Genomic DNA, 18,391 nt, shown 5'->3' with positions numbered 1-18,391 from the left:
AGAGAATGAAAGTTGTGTACATATTATACACAGAAATACAATGAAACCTTCTCTCCCTAATCTCCTATTCTCGATTCCTTTGTCTCTTTGATATGGCATCAGAGCAGCCAAATGCTCCATGGGACTCAGAAACAGAGTCATCATCGTCCATAACCCCTCTCGGCCCTTAGCCTAACCAACCAGAAGCCTGAAAAAATCAGCAAACCATGTCAGATTCCCAACCAGAAACTCCGAAAAAAGACATATCCGAGGGTAGCCAAACTGGCTTCCCACCCGAATTTGCTGCACAACTCGCAGCATTCATGAAGCAAAACTTCAACATGCAACCAGAAATAAAGCCAACACCACCAAAAATAACCCAACCCGACCACCCCGAGAATTTCGGGGAAATCTCTGTGCAAACCAAACTGAACGGAGATAATTATCCTCTGTGGATAACCCTCATGAAGCGAGCAATCGGGGGGAAAGGATTGTCAACTCACATAATAGGAGTTTTAAAACCCCCCTCGATCGAAGACCCCGGCTACGCAAAGTGGCAACAACGGGACGATACAGTATTCAATTGGATCATCAACAACCTCGACACAAGCCTGGTGAATGAGGTGTCTCGGTATGAGACGGCGAGGGACCTATGGGATGGGCTCGCCGTCACATACGGAAGCGGTTCTGACCCTGTCCAAGTATGGAATCTGCATCACCAAGCGTATGACATGAGACAAGGGACGATGACACTGGAGGAACCATGGAACAAGTTCCAAGACTTGTTGATCATGATTGATACCCAAGATCCAAACCCAATGAGTTACCCGACGGAAATTGAAAAATACAACCAGAGAGAACAAAGATTCCGGTTATACCAGTTCCTACGAGCCCTAGATCACAAATACGATGCAGTCAAAAAGGAAATCATCAACAAAGACCCTCTCCCAACAGTAAAGCAAGCGTATGGGATAATACGACGAGAGGCGATAAATTCAGGAGTCCTCAAACCTGAACCGAAGGAACCACCAACGGGAGGCATCGGCGCTGGATTAGCCGTCATAAACCGGCCACCGCCACCCGGCTACTCTTCGAACACTGCAAGTCGCAACCGACCCGGGGAAGAAGACAAGAGCCGACTGATTTGCTCCCACTGCGGAGGAAAGAAACACACCAAAGAGGGGTGTTTCCTTCTAATCGGATACCCCGAATGGTGGGATGAGATGAAGAAAGCTAGAGCAGCGAAGGCGGCCAACCGAAATCAGGGGCGAGGCGGTGGCGGAAGAGCAGCGGTGGCAGTGGCAGGAGGAGGCTGGTCCGATACTACCCACGCCGGATCACACCCAGATAGCGGCGGATTACCGGCGGGCAGCAACCTTACGCCGACGCCACCTCCGTCGGGAACAACGATCGGGAACGCGGTGCATCAAGCGGAAATCGGGAAGGGGTTAATGGCGGCTAGGTTTCCAGGAGGTAAAGAGGGGATTTGTTACTCAAACCCCTCATATTCTCTAAAATCCTATATTTTACCCCATTTCTTCCCTTTATGCGAAAAAGACCCCAAATCTTGTGAAAAATTAAAACCCCAACCCCCTATGTCCTTTATATGCAAATCTGCCCCCCAAATGTTTGAGAATTTGCACAAGGAACCCTCAGTAAAATTAGAACCTAGTTTTGAGCCCAATATTGAGTGTAGAAATGCCTTCCAAGCATTAGCCGACCTACCAACTATCCCAACTATTCCCGAAAACCAAGGGAAAATTGATCATTGGATATTTGATTGTGGAGCCACTAATACCATGTCCTATGATGCTTCGGATTTTGCCAATATCTCCACCACACAAAAATCCTATATACAAACTGCAAGTGGAGATTTAGCACACGTTCAAGGGGCTGGCCCGATTACTATTTTATCGGATTTAAAGTTGTCTAGTTGTCTATATGTTCCGTCGTTGTCTCACAAACTGATATCTGTTAGTCAAGTGACGAGAGAACTTAACTGCAACTTACTAATGCAACCTCAATTTTGCATTTTACAGGATACGAAGACGGGGGGGATAATTGGGCGTGGCACTGAACACAGAGGACTATACTATGTAGACCGGATGGCTCAACCCGGGGTCGCAATGCTGGCTCACAGACTGACAGACAAGCAAACCTGGCTGTGGCATCGTCGGTTAGGGCACCCATCTCTAGGATATTTGCGCCTACTTTTTCCAAACATTTCTGCTTCAGATAATTTAAATTGTGAAACTTGTTTTTTGGCCAAAAGCCATAGACACTCATTTAAATTAAACAATACTCGTGTGAACAACCTTTTTTCTTTGATACACTCTGATATTTGGGGGCCCGCACCCGTTACTGGTGGGAATGGATTTAGATACTTCTTATTATTTGTGGATGACTGCACTAGAATGTCTGGGGTTTATTTCTTAAGAAACAAGTCCGAAGTCTTTGAGAAATTTGTGGTTTTCTACAACCTTGCCCAAACATAATATAAGCAACGTATCAAATCCTTAGGTCCGACAATGGGGGCGAGTACATTAACACAAAAATGCAAACCTTTTTTTCTGATAATGGTCTTGTTCACCAAACCACTTGTGCCTATACTCCCGAGCAAAATGGGGTAGCAGAACAGAAAAATAGGACCCTCCTTGAAATGACTAGGGCCCTCCTTATTGAGTCACGCACACCAAAATCCTTTTGGCTAGAAGCCATAGCAACCGCAGTCTACCTCCAAAACCGACTCCCTACATATATACTAAACCTCAAGACTCCCCTCGACACTCTATCCAGCTTCGCCGAAATACCATCTTCCTTGTCCCTCGAACCCAAAATCTTTGGATGCACAGTCTTCGTCCACGTCCCAAAACACGACCGATCGAAATTTTCACCATGTGCAGTCAAATGTGTGTTCGTCGGATATGGAGTTAACCAAAAGGGCTACAAGTGTTATGACCCAAAGAACCGCCACCTCTATACCACCATGAACTGTGACTTCGTTGAATCAGAATACTTTTATCACCAACTTGGGAGTCAGGGGGAGACAGACATTAGCGACTCTCCAAGTTGCCCTTATCCGACTATAACCCAAAAGTCGTCCTCACTTTTTTCCCCTATCAATCCAACGCCAAACCAGGAACCTGATGGCGGCCCCACAGAGGAAGTTGATGACACTACCGAGCCATCCACGAGGTCTCAAAGTCAGCACCCCGATTTATCTTCACCGTCTTCCACTCCTGAGGTAAGTCCCAGTAATATTTCTCAAGTTAACGACACTAACAATGTGAGACAGGAGGATGATGGAAGTATAAGTGAGGGGGAGACAAGTGAAAGACATACAGATGAGGATCAAGGGGTGGATGCAGACACAGGACTGTACAAGCTGCCCTACAGACATACAAGAGGAGTCCCACCCAAACGGTACTCTCCAGACTGGCAGGGTCGAAAGTCCAGATATCCTGCAGCCTATACTGTGGTTGGACAGCTGACTGAGATGGCCAGGGCCTTTGAGGCGGCTCTATATGAAGATGAGGACATACCACGTTCTGTTGAAGAGGCTATGAGACACAAGCACTGGAGAGCAGCGATGGAGAAGGAAATCGAAGCCCTGATTAAAAATCACACATGGGAGAAACACGTGTTGCCTGTAGGGAAGTAGCCGGTAGGATGTCGATGGGTATTCACAATAAAGCGCAGGGCAGATGGATCAATCGAAAGATACAAAGCCAGATTGGTGGCCAAGGGATACACTCAGACATATGGGATAGACTATGACGAGACCTTCTCACCGGTCGCCAAGATGAGTACAGTAAGGGTGTTGCTTTCCGTAGCCGCGTGTAAAAACTGGCCGTTACACCAATTTGATGTGACCAACGCCTTCCTACATGGAGAACTGAAAAAGAATGAAGAAGTATACATGGAAGCCCCTCCGGGCTACTCCGGAGAATTCAAGAATGGAGAAGTCTGCAAATTGAAGAAAACTCTCTATGGTCTCAAGCAATCCCCTAGAGTATGGTTTGGGAGGTTCTGTCAAGCAATGACTTCCGCTGGATTCAAACAAAGCAACTCTGACCACACATTGTTCTTAAAGAAAAGGGGCGACAAGATCACGTGCTTAATCATCTATGTTGATGATATGATTATCACTGGAGACGATGAGGAAGAAATCGAGAACCTGAAGAAAAGCTTGTTTCAAGAATTTGAGATGAAGGATCTAGGAGCGATGAAATACTTCCTAGGGATCGAGATTTTGAGATCAAAGAATGGCATATTCCTTCGTCAGAAAAAATACGTTCTAGACCTATTGGCAGAGACTGGCCTACTTGAGTGTAAACCGGCAGAAACTCCAATCATACTAAATCATGGATTGAAGATTGAAGAAGGGGGTAAGTTGGCTGACAGGGGGAGATACCAACGCCTGGTCGGGAAATTGATCTATCTTGCGCATACTAGGCCAGACATAGCCTATGCCGTTGGGGTGGTGAGCCAGTTTATGCACCAACCCCAAGAAAATCACATGGAAGCAGCACTGAGGATTGTGCGCTACTTGAAAGGCACGGCGGGATATGGGGTCCTGCTTGAAAAAAAGGAACATTTAGAGATCGATGGATACACAGATGCCGATTGGGCTAGCAATCCAAATGATAGAAGGTCCACAGCAGGGTACTTCACCTTTCTTGGAGGAAATTTGGTGACATGGAGAAGTAAGAAGCAGAAGGTGGTAGCCTTGTCAAGTGCGGAAGCCGAATTTCGTGGAGTAAAAAGCGGCATAACGGAAATCTTATGGCTGCGGAGACTACTATCAGAAATAGGCTTTCCACCTACACAAGGCAGCCGACTATACTGCGACAACAAGGCGGCAATCAGTATCTCTGAAAATCCAGTTCAACATGATCGAACCAAACATGTGGAAGTCGATCGTCACTTCATCAAGGAAAAGCTCGATGAGGGAGTTATTGAGCTCCCATTCGTCAAGTCCGAACATCAGCTAGCAGACATCTTGACCAAGGCAGTCAACATCAAATTCTTCAAGGAAGTTCTAGGCAAGTTGAATATCGGAGATGCCGTTGCTCAACTTGAGGGGGAGTGTCAAGAAGGAAAATATTGCAGAAGATAATGTCAAGAAGGAAAGATTGCAGAAGATAATCTAAATCGGGAAAATTTCACAATTAGCGTGTGATTGATATGTAATTGATACTACTAGGAATATATTACTTCTCTACCATATTTACATCATTCCTCTGCCTATAAGAGAATGAAAGTTCTGTACATATTATACACAGAAATACAATGAAACCTTCTCTCCCTAATCTCCTATTCTCGATTCCTTTGTCTCTTTGATAAGATGAAGATGTTCAAGATAACAAATTGAAATCACTATGTAAATCCACAAATTGTAAAAATGAAACAAGCTTTAATTAAACTACAATCCAACTACCATGTGTGGTGTTGGATGGGGATCCTCTGCTGTGCACAAGTGCACAGCAGCCCATGCTGTTCCTCACAAGGTAATAAAATAATATATATTTATTTAATTAATTTAATTTAATTAATTTGATTATTTTATTTGTTTGTATGTAACAGCAGGGGCTGCTGTGCACTTGTGCACAGCAGAGGATCCCCATCCGTGTGGTGTTCTCTTGACTTGTCAATTTTCAGGCAAGAATCTCAAAATAAAGAAATAGAATGAAACGATTAAAAAAGAGAAATTAGAATTGAAATTACATAAAGAAAGTGTTTTCCTATCTCAACTAGCAATAAACATAGGTCCATTAAAAGAATGTAGAGTCACAAAATTCCATCCGAATTAGAAATATCCATCTCCTTCTTCCGCCGCATCTCCAGCACTTTCCGGTGATTGTTCGAATGCATCTCCGTCGAGAAATACGGGCTGCACGCCGGCCGGTACTCCGGCACCAGCCTCCCGGACTTGTACCTCACGCCGCAGGCGTTGCACAGCGTCTTCGCCCCCTCCGGCCCCGCCCTCCACTGCGGCGTCTTCGTCGCCGCGCAGTGGCTGCACCTCCTCCCCTGCGCCGCCCTCTTCTGCGAATCAAACGACGTCGTCGAGGACACGTGCCACACGCGCTTCGTTCGCGCCTTCGTCTGAACCGGATTCGTGAAGCTTTCACACGGCTGCGCCTCCGCGTAATCGGGAAATGAGTCGTCCATGAAATGCGATACCCATTCTAAACTCTCCAAACCCTCCGCCTGCGAATTTTTCTTAATTTTTTCAGTTTCTAACCAATTTTCCCCCAATTTCGAAACCGCGATTCACATTGTTGATTTCAGACGATGCAGAAATGAAATTGAAATGAATTTCACCTGAAAGCAGAGCTCGCCGAGGTCGTTTGGGGGAAAAGGCGCTTCGTCTTTCTCCGGAAGAAGAGGCGCGGGTTTCAGCTCCGTTTCTTCGAATTGGTGCTCTTCGGTTTCGGAATAGCCGTTGGAGAGATCGAGGAGCTCGTCGACGCTGAAATCATCGCCGGCGCCGCCAATCTCCGCCTCTATTGCACTTGTGGAATCCTCTCCTGCCGATTCCATAACCTAATTAACAAAAGCAACATGCAAAAAATCATCATGCAGTACATACACGAGTTACAGAGGCGAAATTGGAGAGAATTGAGGTACCTGGAAATGAGAGAAGTGATGAAATTGGGGGAAATTGAAGAGGAAATGGCGGTGGTGAGTTGGGTAAAACATTGAATGTGTGTGTATTCAGAGGGAGAAATACTGTGAGAGCAGCACTCCACAGTTACATTTAACTAGTGTAATTACCATACGTATGTACAGTAAAAATAAGATGATGACTATTATCTATACTAGTATCACACATATTTTAAAATATTGATTTTAAATTGTAAATTAATTAATAAATTTAGAAACAATATCATTATATCAAAGTTATAAACAAAATAACTATGAATTATACAACTAAAACATACCATAAATTTAAAATAAGTAATAACAAATTATAAAAATTTGGAGAGCTCTGATTCAGGGCACATGAATAGGGACATTTGAAACATCATCTGATTAAGCTCTAAGAAGAAGAAAAAAAATGAATCCAATTACATGAATGGCTACCGTTACATTTTATAATTTCACTCATTTCTACATAATCTTATAAATATTTAAATTCATCTCATAGCTTATAAAAATTTCAAAATAAGACCAAAACTCGCTATGCTCAAGCTCTGCCCCACCACCGGCCTCCATCATCTTCTCCGCTCATCGTCTCATCGACACCATTTCCTTCATCAGGACAGTTTGTCCCCATCTGTAAGTAAGAACTTCAAACAAATATCAACTATAGACCTTTTTTGCAATTATGAAAAATATTTGCTTTTGTTAACAGTGCAAACATAACTTTGCATTTGCACTATTAAAAGTCGCAATCCGTAAGAGTTCATGACCATAAAATTTCACAAAATACCCACCTATTTCAAAACCAAATTCTGCTAGGTAAATGCTTCCATGATTTCAACTGATTGATGCTTCCATGATTTCAACTGATGGATGATATTACGGTATATTGAGGAAGGTGAATTCCATTTCCATGGTTTGAATTTTCTTTCTTTAGGAAAAACACGAACAATAAATATTAGTACAATATAATAAGAATCATACAAAAAAGTGCTTAAAGTAATAGTAATTCAGTAATGCAATAGGAGAAATCAGTGAATGTGTTACAAGCTAGCAAATAACATATATTTATAGCCATCGATTTGAATTGTGTTCATTAATTCTCAATTTGTAACAGCACTAATATTAAATGTGTGCAGCAAACAAAATAATTATTAGGAAAATAAAAATATTAGTAATTAAACAAAATTGACATCATGAAATTAGTACCGTTCTATATAAAAATAATCATGATTACAATAAAAATAAACCAAATAATTTTGTAGAATAGTTAATCATTATTACATCTAGTCTAGTTATAAAAATAAACTAAATGACATTGTAACTGAATGAGTTAATTGGAATGATTAATTCAATTTATAACTGAAAGTTTAAAATTCACGATTTATGCATAAATGATGATTTATATTAATGTTTGTTACACGTTCATTAACAATTGTCTATAAATTAAGGCCATTTAATTATTTTCCCACACCATTGGCGGTTACATCAATTGTGGCCCTGGAATCCGTTACATGATTTAGGCATACTTGATAGATATAGAGTAAATTAATAATTTTGATTAATTAGACTAATAATTTGGAGTTGCAAAGGTGGTGTCCGAATACATCTAGGGAATACATATATATTTGTTAATATAGGGAACACAAATATATTGGCTAATTGATGATTTGTGAATATAGGCAATACATATATATTAGCTAATTGATTGAACGTCACATTTCAAATACTCAAAACTCATAAATATTAATAATTACTATTTATAATCTAAATTCATTAGGCAAATGTTGTTTATAGACTAAATTTTTTTCATGACATTTATTACACATAAATATTCATTCCAGTTACTACAAATATCCAGATTTGCCCCAAAGTTTTAAATATTGAATTTTATACCTAAAACTACTAAATAATTCAATATTAAGGTCAAACCCCGCCTTTTATATATGTATAGATTCCCTTTTTTTTAAATAACATGAATTTAATTTTATGTTTTGAGTTTTCATAACTTTCCACATTTTGATTTTTTAAAATTGATTTAACATAGTGGAGTATTGTTATTTGCAAAGGAAAGTTGAATTTTGGGTAAAAAGAAAAAAGGAGGATGAATGTAGTATTGAAAATGTATTATTGTATTTGAATATTTTATCATATGAAAATATAAATAGTGTGAATAAGGCTGGGCCATTCGCATTGATCCTTTTCCCGCTCTAATTTTTATAGTTCAAATTTAATTTTTCAGTTTTGGACTTTGTGTGCTGATCAAACTCATCACATTAGTGAAATCTATCTCTAATTAAGTGATCACTTTAGAGCATGCACAACTGTGGACGGACGACGTCCGTCCGTCCGTGCCGCTGGCAAGAACGAGACCCGTCGCCGCTGGCACGGCGCTGCTCGTTGCATCGAGCACGTCCGTGCCAGCGAGCAGCGATTGGGCAACGGCATAGCCGTTGCCTTTGAATTTTTTAGCCGTTGCCTTTGAATTTTTTTATTAAAAATTCGGTATTTAATTTTAAAAATCGATAAAAAAATATTTCCCAAATCCAAAAAATATGGCCGTTTTTTTGCCCGTTTTTTTGAATTTTTTTTATTTTATTTTTCCTCAAAATCATCTATAAATACACACATTCATCATCCATTTATCACTTCAAATCATCTCTCATTCATAATTCTCATACAAACTATCTACACCTTCATCTCTCACTCAAAACCTCAAATGGATTTCACCCATCTTATAGCGGAAGCGGAGCGCGAAGAACAAGAATACTATGAACAACATTGTGCCGCTTGCGAAGCATATGTCGCGGCGAATACCCCCGCTCCTCCTCCTCAACGAATTAGATCAACTCGCCGCTACATCCATCGTGACCGGGAGGGAGCCCACGAAAGGCTCGTTGCCGACTATTTTACCGACCAGCCGCGGTTTTCGGCAGATTACTTCAGGTGCCGTTTTCGCATGTCAAAGCGCTTGTTTATGCGAATTGTCAACACATTGTCCGCACGTGTTGAATTCTTCCAAACAGGTCCAGATGCAACCGGCCGGCAAAGTATCACGCCGTTGCAGAAGTGTACGTGTGCCATCCGACAACTCGCTACTGGGCAAACGACCGACCTCTTCGACGAGTATTTGCATATCGGTGAGTCCACTGGAATCCTTTGTCTAAACATTTTTTGCGATGGAGTTCGTTCAGCCTTCGGTGATGAATTCCTTCGGGTACCCACCACCGATGATTGCCAAAGGTTGCTTCGTCTTCACGAATCAGTCCATGGCTTTCCCGGAATGCTTGGCAGCATTGACTGCATGCATTGGAGGTGGAAGAATTGCCCGACTGCTTAGAGGGGGCAACACTTAAGCGGTCACAAAGGCGGCGGCCCAACACTTATCCTTGAGGCGGTCGCCGACTACCGCCTGTGGATTTGACATGCATATTTTGGCGTTGTCGGATCCAACAACGACTTGAACGTGCTCTCTTCTTCACCACTCTTCAATGATGTCATGAATGGTGTAGCACCGACGATCGACTTCACCATCAACGGAAATACATATCACATGGGTTACTATCTCTCCGATGGTATCTACCCAATGTGGTCGGCTTTTGTGAAGACGCTCAGCAACCTGCACGACCTGAGACGAGTTCTTTTTGCGCAGCGTCAAGAGCCCGCGCGGAAAGACGTCGAAAGAGCCTTCGGGGTCCTTCAAGCCCGATTCAACATTGTGAAGGCCCCGGCTCGACTGTGGTACATGAATAATATCGCCGACATCATTTTCACGTATATTATCTTACACAACATGATTATAGCCGACGAAGGACCGAGGGCGGCTAGCTTCTACGACGAGGATGAAGCCGGAAGCTCAACCGCGAGGTCTTCCCCACGCCGAGGTGTGCATACGACGGTGGGCCAGAGGATCGAGACAAGACACACAATGCGCGATACCCGAACCCACATTGAGCTACAAGAAGACCTAATCAAACACATGTGGGCAAAATTCGGCAACGAGTAGTGGTTTTTTTAATTTTAGGATTTTAATTATGTAATTTTTAATTTTTAGGATTTTAATTATGTCTTTTTAAATTTATTTGTAATTTGTAATGTTATTTCGGTTTTTAATGAATTTTCATATTATGGAAATGTTTTTGTTTAATTGCATTTTAAATAATTGTGCTTGTCCTTGCGGAAGAGCACAACTGTGGGTGTTGTGCTCTTGCCAGAGAGCAGGCAGAAAAAGTGGGGCCGGGCCCACAACCGTGCTCGCAAGAGCACGGTTGTGGATGCTCTTAGGAGCAGTAACATGACAGAATTGTGAAGTGGAAATGCATTGCAGATTACTCCTGGATTTCGGGATTGCACAAATTTTTTACCACTCCATTTTAAATTTACCATATTGTACTTAAATAGTTATAATGTGTATGTATCAGTTATAATAAAAATCTTTCCGTCTTACTTTAGGAGTCATGGTTTATCAATTTTGGGTGCCACATTTTAGGAGTCTGAGTTGGAATATTCCATAAATGATAATAGGCTATATATTTCAGTAACTTTATTCCAATCACATTTTATTATAAAACTAATATGAGTACTATATAAAAGTAGGATCCACATTTCATTATATTTATTCTCCATCTTTCATTTGTGTCAAATTCAAATGGAACTTCTAAAATAGGACGGAAGGAGTAGTACTTAAATTGTTCGTGCGTAAAATGATAACATATTAGTTACAAAAATAATTAAATTATGATTTGTACTTTTTATTTCCCTACAATTAATATACCTACATTCCGGCAAACGTCATCCATCTATTTTTCTCCCTTAACCAGAAATTCTATTAATATATTATTATTAAAAATGTCGAATATATTTTAAAAATATAATATTCCATTTGAGGAGTGCACGAGTTTTAATGCAAAATTAGTAAAATATATGTAAGAGAGAAAAAAATGAATGGTAAATTGTAAGTGGAGAATAAGACCTAACTCACCAAAAATAAAAGAACCTACCAAAAATAGAAATAGACTAATTTTGTGAGACAAACCAAAATAACAAAATGAGAGTGTTGTTTAGGTGCTGGGGGAGTATATTTTATTGTTTTTCTCAAACTTGATTTTTCTATACTTATGACCATTTATTAATAATTTCATTTGTATAGTAAAAATATTCTTTTTTAAAATAGTTAATTCACATAATAATGATATAAAATGTCTGCGTACGGGAAACACTAACCTAAACTTAATTGTGGATATGGGCCTTTTAACTAGCAACTTAAAATATGAATACTTATCTCGTAGCCCAAGCCATTTGTTTTTTTTCAAAAATACAATTGCATTAATTTATTATCACATAACGCTCAAGAATAATTTGCAATTTATGCATAAATGATAAATATACGAATGTTTCAGTCATGTTAAAACTCAAATTCAAATACTATAAAATTTTATAACCGATCAAGACATGTCAGATTAACAAGAAATTAAAAAAAGAATGTGATTAATTAGACCAATAAGATTAATTAATTATATTCCCTTTTCCAATCAACCTAAAACAAACACACAATTAATCCTTACATGGAGCAAGTGGAGCCCCACACAAACCATGATTCCCAGCAAAACACGAAGCCGGAATCTTGCTTTTATGCAGCGGAATCTCCCCGCTCAGCCGATTCCTCGAAACATTAAGCTCACTAAGATTCTCAAGATTCAAGATTCCCTCCGGAATCTTCCCGCTCAATCCGTTTTCCGACAGTAACACAGTTTCCAGAAGCTTCGCCTCCGCCAGCTCCTCCGGAATCTTCCCGGAAAGAGCGTTTCCTTCGAGTTTCAGCACCTGAAGATACCCCAATTTCCCTAAAGATTCCGGAATCTTCCCTCCCAGCGGATTGTGGGAGAGAATGAGAGATCCTAGCGATCCCATCACGCCCAAATCTCCGATTCCAGCGTCTATGGGGCCGGAGAAGTTGTTGTGCGAGAGATCGATGGAGTTCAAGTGGCCGAGAGCGAAGCCGGCGGCCTTCGAGAGCACCCGAGTCAGCCTCCCGGAGAGCATGTTGGAGTGGAGGTCGAGATCGGAGAGGCGGGAGAGGTTTTGGAACTGGTGAGGGAGTGAGGAGTGGAATTTGTTGTTGGAGAGGTTGAGGAAGGAGAGGTTTGTCATGTTTCCGATCCATCCGGGGAGTTTTCCGGTGAGGGAGTTGTTGGAGAGGTCGAGGGTGGACACGGAGGAGGAGGATAGCCACTCGGGGAGGTGGCCGACGAGGCCCGTGTGGCGGAGGTGGAGGCGGAAGAGGGAGAGTTTTTTTAGCCAGGGGGGATGGTGTGGAGGAAGAGGGGGTTGGAGGAAAGGTCTAGGTCTTGGAGGTTGCGGTTGGTGGCGAGTTCGGGTGGGATCGGGCCAGAGAGCCGGTTTTCTGACAGGTCTAGGGTTAGTAGACTCTCGAGGCGGGAGAGGGTTGGTGGAATTTTTCCGGTGAAGGTGTTGTTGGAGAGGTATATGGCCTTGAGGTCGGCCATGTGGCCGATGGTGGTGGGGATGTTTCCGCTGAGATTGTTGTTTTCCAGGATCAGGCTTTGGACCTTGTGTAGGTTGCCGATGGAGTCCGGGATTGGGCCGGAAAGAGCGTTGTCAGATAGGACGACGAATTCGAGGGATTTCATGTTTCCTATGGATGGTGGGATGCTTCCGTTGAGGCAATTGTTGTTGAGATCCAATTCCATGAGATTGGACAGGTTTCCTATTGATGCTGGTATGGGCCCCGATAGCTGGTTTTTTGACATGTCAAGGCGTACGAGGTTTTGAAGCATTCCTATGGACGCAGGTACGCTTCCGCTGAAATTGTTGTCGTGGAAATCGAGGTATCTTAGCTCCAGCATTGTGCCTATCGAGGGTGGTATCGATCCGGACAACATGTTCTCCGCAAGCCAGAGTTGGGAGAGAGATGTCATTTTCTTGAAAAGATTTTGGGGGATCGGGCCCATGAGATGGTTGTTGCTAAGAAAGAGGCTTTGTAACCGACTCAAGCCCTCTATGGAGCTCGGGATTGATCCTTCGAGACCGTTTGAGTTGAGAAACATGTGGCGCAAGTTAGTAAGCTTGCCCAATTCAGATGGGATGTGGCCCTTTAAGTTCTTCAGATTGCCCAGTTCGAGAACTTGAAGGGAAGAGAGATTCCCAAGAAACGGGGACACTGTTCCAGACATTGAGGTGCCCACGGGTGAATCCGAGTCGGAATAAAGCCCGGGACGGGTCAAATTGAGGACTCGACCCGAGGAAGGGTCGCACACGATTCCCTCCCATGTAGTGCAACAATCTTTGTGAGGAATCCAAGAGTGGAGCAATTTCAAGGGATCGGAAGTGATTCTTCTCTTGAAATTGAGGAGCGCCTCACTATCCGTAGGGTGGCAGGCTCGGGATTGTCGAATCCCAAATCTGAAGGAACTAAAGTGGAAAATGAGAAGGATAATGGGGTATTTGGTTGGATGATTCGCCATTGTGAATTTGAAAGGTGGTGATTTGATAGAGGAGAGCTATATATGAATATAAGTTTGGCTTTTAGGTATGCAGTTTTCTATTTATCATCTTGTCGTGACTATGTTAAGGAGAGGAATATTTTCCGGACTTTTCCACCATAAATATATTGATAGTTTTGATTTTGTAATTTGTCTTTTTCTTGAAAAAAATGTACTATTCTCTTTATTAATGAGTGGGGGTGGGGGGGGGGGGGGGGGGGGCAAACACCATGATTCTTGATGTAAACAAACAAAGCATGTAGTTTCGATCACAAGTAACCAATTCAACTATTAGAAAAATCCACCTTTCAGTCTAAAAAGTTGGTAGTTGATAATAAATAACTACTGTACATTTATGTATTGTATGCAAAAAAATTAATATTCATAACAAATTCCAATTCAGTTAGATTTCACAGTTCCAATCAATTTTGAGATTTTACCGAATTTATATGATCACTTAATAAAGTCCAAAGATATTGTATAATAAATGTAGTAAAAAGCATTATTCAAACTGATAACATAATACTACTCCTTATTTATAATTAACATTGTGCAACAAATAAAAAGGTTTTACCATACCACAAAGAATAACAAGAAATAATAAATAAAGAACTCTTTTCAGTGGAATAAATAGACTACGAATTTAAATTAAAGACACTTATATTATTGCAATTTGATCGGTAAACTTCGACCAAATTTACAAAATCTATCATAATTGCAATTTAATAAATTAATTGTGAGATTCACATATATGTCGGTATACTTCAACCAAGTTTACAAAATCTACCATAATTGCAATTTATGAAATTAAGAAATTAAGACTTAAGAGACTCACTCATATGTCGGTAAACTTCAACCAAGTTTACTAATCTATCATAATCCCAAATTCATTACTACTAAATTAACAACTATATAATCTTTAAACAAGTTTCAAAAATAGAAAATTCCCACCATACTTTGAAATTTGGATTAATTTTTGTTACTAAAATGATGAAAAATATGCTAATAATAATGGCATGTTGCTACAAATCACATGACAAAGTATGGGGAAATTAAATTCCCATAAATTTGCTAGATGAGGTTAGTGTGTGTCCTGTGTTGTGTTGGTAGCTTTCGTAATAGCATGTGAGGTGTTTCAAAAGGTTATGACTCTGCATTTGGGGGATTTCTCTCATCTCTTTAATTTGTATAATAATTATAGATCAAAAAATGGAACTAATTAAACAAGCTTAGTTTGGACGTTACTCTAGCTATACATTATTTAATGATTTCTACACATTTGAGTTTGAATGAACTTTTATTTCCTTTGTAAAATGATTGGCGATGCTTTAATAATAAGGCATGGTGATTACCCTACACTCATTATTTGCAACTAGTATTTCCTCTTTGAGAAATTTCGGAACATGAGATTAAATTCGCTGACTTTTCAGAACTTGAGATTAATTTTGCTAAACTTTTGAAATATGAGATCAAGGCATGCAAATTCTTCAGAACATGGGATTTTGTCTTTTTTTTTTCTTTTTTTCCATATTATTTCCTTCATAAAATTTATAAATTGACCAAATTACCTTTGCAAAACTTTTTTAGTTCGTATGAATTTTTTGATCGAGAAAGGGTAATTGACGCTCCTTTCTCTACTAAAATTGACGCTCTACAAAAATTGACGCTCGTTTCTCTCAAAAACATTTTAGTTGCTAGAGTTTTGTATCCTAAGGGCCCGATTGATAAGAAAGATGAGATATAAGAAGATTTGCAAAGTAAGATAAGAAATGCGGGATTCATGTCAAGATTCATTCTTATGAGGATTTTTTGTTGTCGTTTGGTGGATAAGAAATGTGACAAAAATGCTATCCGACCATATTTGTCAGATACATACCCTTGCATTTTGAGGAGAAAATTGTGGATTTGGATGAGCTATAGAGGATAACACAGACTTACATAATAGGTTAATAGGTTAACTATGATTTTGATTTTTTTACTTACTAATTGGTGCTGCGTATTTTGGCGGAAGCTCTGTAATCAACTGAATTATTTTACAGATATTAGAAACAGATTCTATGAATGGATAGTTTAGTCAATTTATATATTTTCTAGAGAAATAATAAGGATAAGAATTAGAAAAATTAAGAAAAAGACAAAAATCCCTTCTGAAAATTCGCGCTCCTCAATCTCATATTTCGAAAAGTTGAAGAATTTAATCCCAAATTCTGAAAAGTTAGCAAATTTAATCTCATATACCAAAATTTCTCCTTTTTTTGTGTGCCAAAATAAATTATCTTGCTTTATTTGCATAGTAAAATACACAATTCTCACGACAATTTATGTCGTGTTTTTCCATTTTAATTCATCATAAGTAGTTATCTTTTATTTTTAATAACTTTATCCATCGAATAAAGTAAATTTTAGTTTTCACTAGCAATACTAAATTATTAATTTTTTTCGCAATTTTTACTTCAACAATTATATATCAGTATCACCGTATGGCGTATAGAGTATTAATGAAACTGTCATTTCCCGGATCCTCGAAATTTGGAAAATGCAGTGTTGGTAGATATTGAGTATATGGGCTCTCAAAAGCCCATCAATATAATGTCACCTAGTACAAATAATTTAATATATATATAGGGGAGCGTTATTCTCCTTTTCACATCTTAGATACTTTTTCCTTCTTAATATTATGCGTTAGATCTAAGGCATCAACGGATCAGATTGATTCTATAAAATTGGTTCCGTGTTGCATTATAGAAGGTGGTTGTATGCATTACAGGGTTATTATTGACATTTGACGGAAAAGTAACTGCCACATTTTGGTATCTGCGAATAATGCACCACATGGTCACGAGTAATGCATATAATTGACTATATAATGCACAATATGTGAACTGCAATGCATACGAATAAGATGTACCATGCTATGATGTTTGGACACACGTTTCTTGTTTCCCCTAAGGGTTTAATAAGCTTAGGGGCTAGGGTATAGTACGTAGACACGTATGTAATCTTCACATGGTAACGAGTAATGGATATAATTGACTATATAATGCACAATTTGTGAACTGCAATGCATACGAACAAGATGTGCTGTGTTATGATGTTTGACACACGTTTCTTGTTTCTCATAAGGGTTTAATAAGCTTAGGGGCTTGGGTATAGTACGTACGCATTAATAACAAATTATAAAACGATACGAATAATTCACCAAATTGTCACGAGTAATGGATGTTATTAACTATATAATGCACAATATGTGAACTGCAATGCATACGAATAAGATGTACCATGTTATGATGTTTGACACACGTTTCTTGTTTCCCCTAAGGGTTTAATAAGCTTAGGGGCTAGGGTATAGTACGTAGACATTACTAACAAATTGTTGTTATTGGAATATACGTATGTGCATTATTTGGTTTAGGTAGTGCATTATGTAGCTGTTAATTGTCATTATCTCAGTATATTATGCATTATTAGAGGTATTGTGTATATGGGTTAATCAACGGATTGAAGATTACATACAATTTGTTAGTAATGTCTACGTACTATACCCTAGCCCCTAAGCTTATTAAACCCTTAGGGGAAACAAGAAACGTGTGTCAAACATCATAACATGGTACATCTTATTCGTATGCATTGCAGTTCACATATTGTGCATTATATAGTTAATAACATCCATTACTCGTGACAATTTGGTGAATTATTCGTATCGTTTTATAATTTGTTGTTAATGCGTACGTACTATACCCTAGCCCCTAAGCTTATTAAACCCTTAGGGGAAACAAGAAACGTGTGTCAAACATCATAACACAGCACATCTTGTTCGTATGCATTGCAGTTCACAAATTGTGCATTATATAGTCAATTATATCCATTACTCGTTACCATGTGAAGATTACATACGTGTCTACGTACTATACCCTAGCCCCTAAACTTATTAAACCCTTAGGGGAAACAAGAAACGTGTGTCCAAACATCATAACATGGTACATCTTATTCGTATGCATTGCAGTTAACATATTGTGCATTATATAGTCAATTATATGCATTACTCGTGACCATGTTGTGCATTATTCGTAGCGGTTTCCAGCCATTATTAGATTACTATTGTACCCTCATAATGCACAAAATAGGACAAATAATACAACACGGGATTAATTACCCAATGTTGATCTTGATCGTCCATTTCTCTAATCTAATGGCTGATATTAAGAAGGAAAAAAGGAGGAAATATAGGAAAAGGAAATGAATACATCCCTATATATATATAT

The 18,391-nt window shown here is 39.7% G+C and overlaps 3 protein-coding genes across 3 annotated transcripts; 1 reads left to right on the top strand and 2 right to left on the bottom strand.

The window, feature by feature from the left end:
• The first annotated feature begins 4,117 nt into the window (after positions 1-4,117).
• LOC121770321 (uncharacterized mitochondrial protein AtMg00810-like) lies at positions 4,118-5,098 on the top strand. The gene is made up of 2 exons (XM_042167070.1): positions 4,118-4,864; positions 4,970-5,098. Exons 1-2 carry the CDS (start codon positions 4,118-4,120, stop codon positions 5,096-5,098), a joined length of 876 nt encoding a protein of 291 aa, XP_042023004.1.
• A 570-nt stretch (positions 5,099-5,668) lies between these two features.
• On the bottom strand, positions 5,669-6,795 carry LOC121770855 (GATA transcription factor 5-like). The gene is made up of 3 exons (XM_042167634.1): positions 6,613-6,795; positions 6,307-6,528; positions 5,669-6,192 (listed from the first exon to the last, which is right to left on the bottom strand). The coding sequence occupies exons 1-3, from the start codon at positions 6,682-6,684 to the stop codon at positions 5,770-5,772; spliced, it is 717 nt and encodes a 238-aa protein (XP_042023568.1). The 5' UTR covers positions 6,685-6,795; the 3' UTR covers positions 5,669-5,769.
• Positions 6,796-12,064: 5,269 nt separating this feature from the next.
• LOC121770969 (LRR receptor-like serine/threonine-protein kinase FLS2) lies at positions 12,065-14,216 on the bottom strand. The gene is given in 2 exon segments (XM_042167756.1): positions 12,065-12,929; positions 12,932-14,216. Coding segments are annotated over 2 exon segments (1,929 nt in total). The 5' UTR covers positions 14,112-14,216; the 3' UTR covers positions 12,065-12,180.
• Between the last annotated feature and the right edge of the window lie 4,175 nt (positions 14,217-18,391).

The sequence above is a fragment of the Salvia splendens genome, chromosome 16 (genome assembly GCF_004379255.2).
Source record: "Salvia splendens isolate huo1 chromosome 16, SspV2, whole genome shotgun sequence".
In the NCBI taxonomy this organism is placed as follows: domain Eukaryota; kingdom Viridiplantae; phylum Streptophyta; class Magnoliopsida; order Lamiales; family Lamiaceae; genus Salvia; species Salvia splendens.
This window is presented reverse-complemented; position numbering and strand designations above follow the sequence as displayed.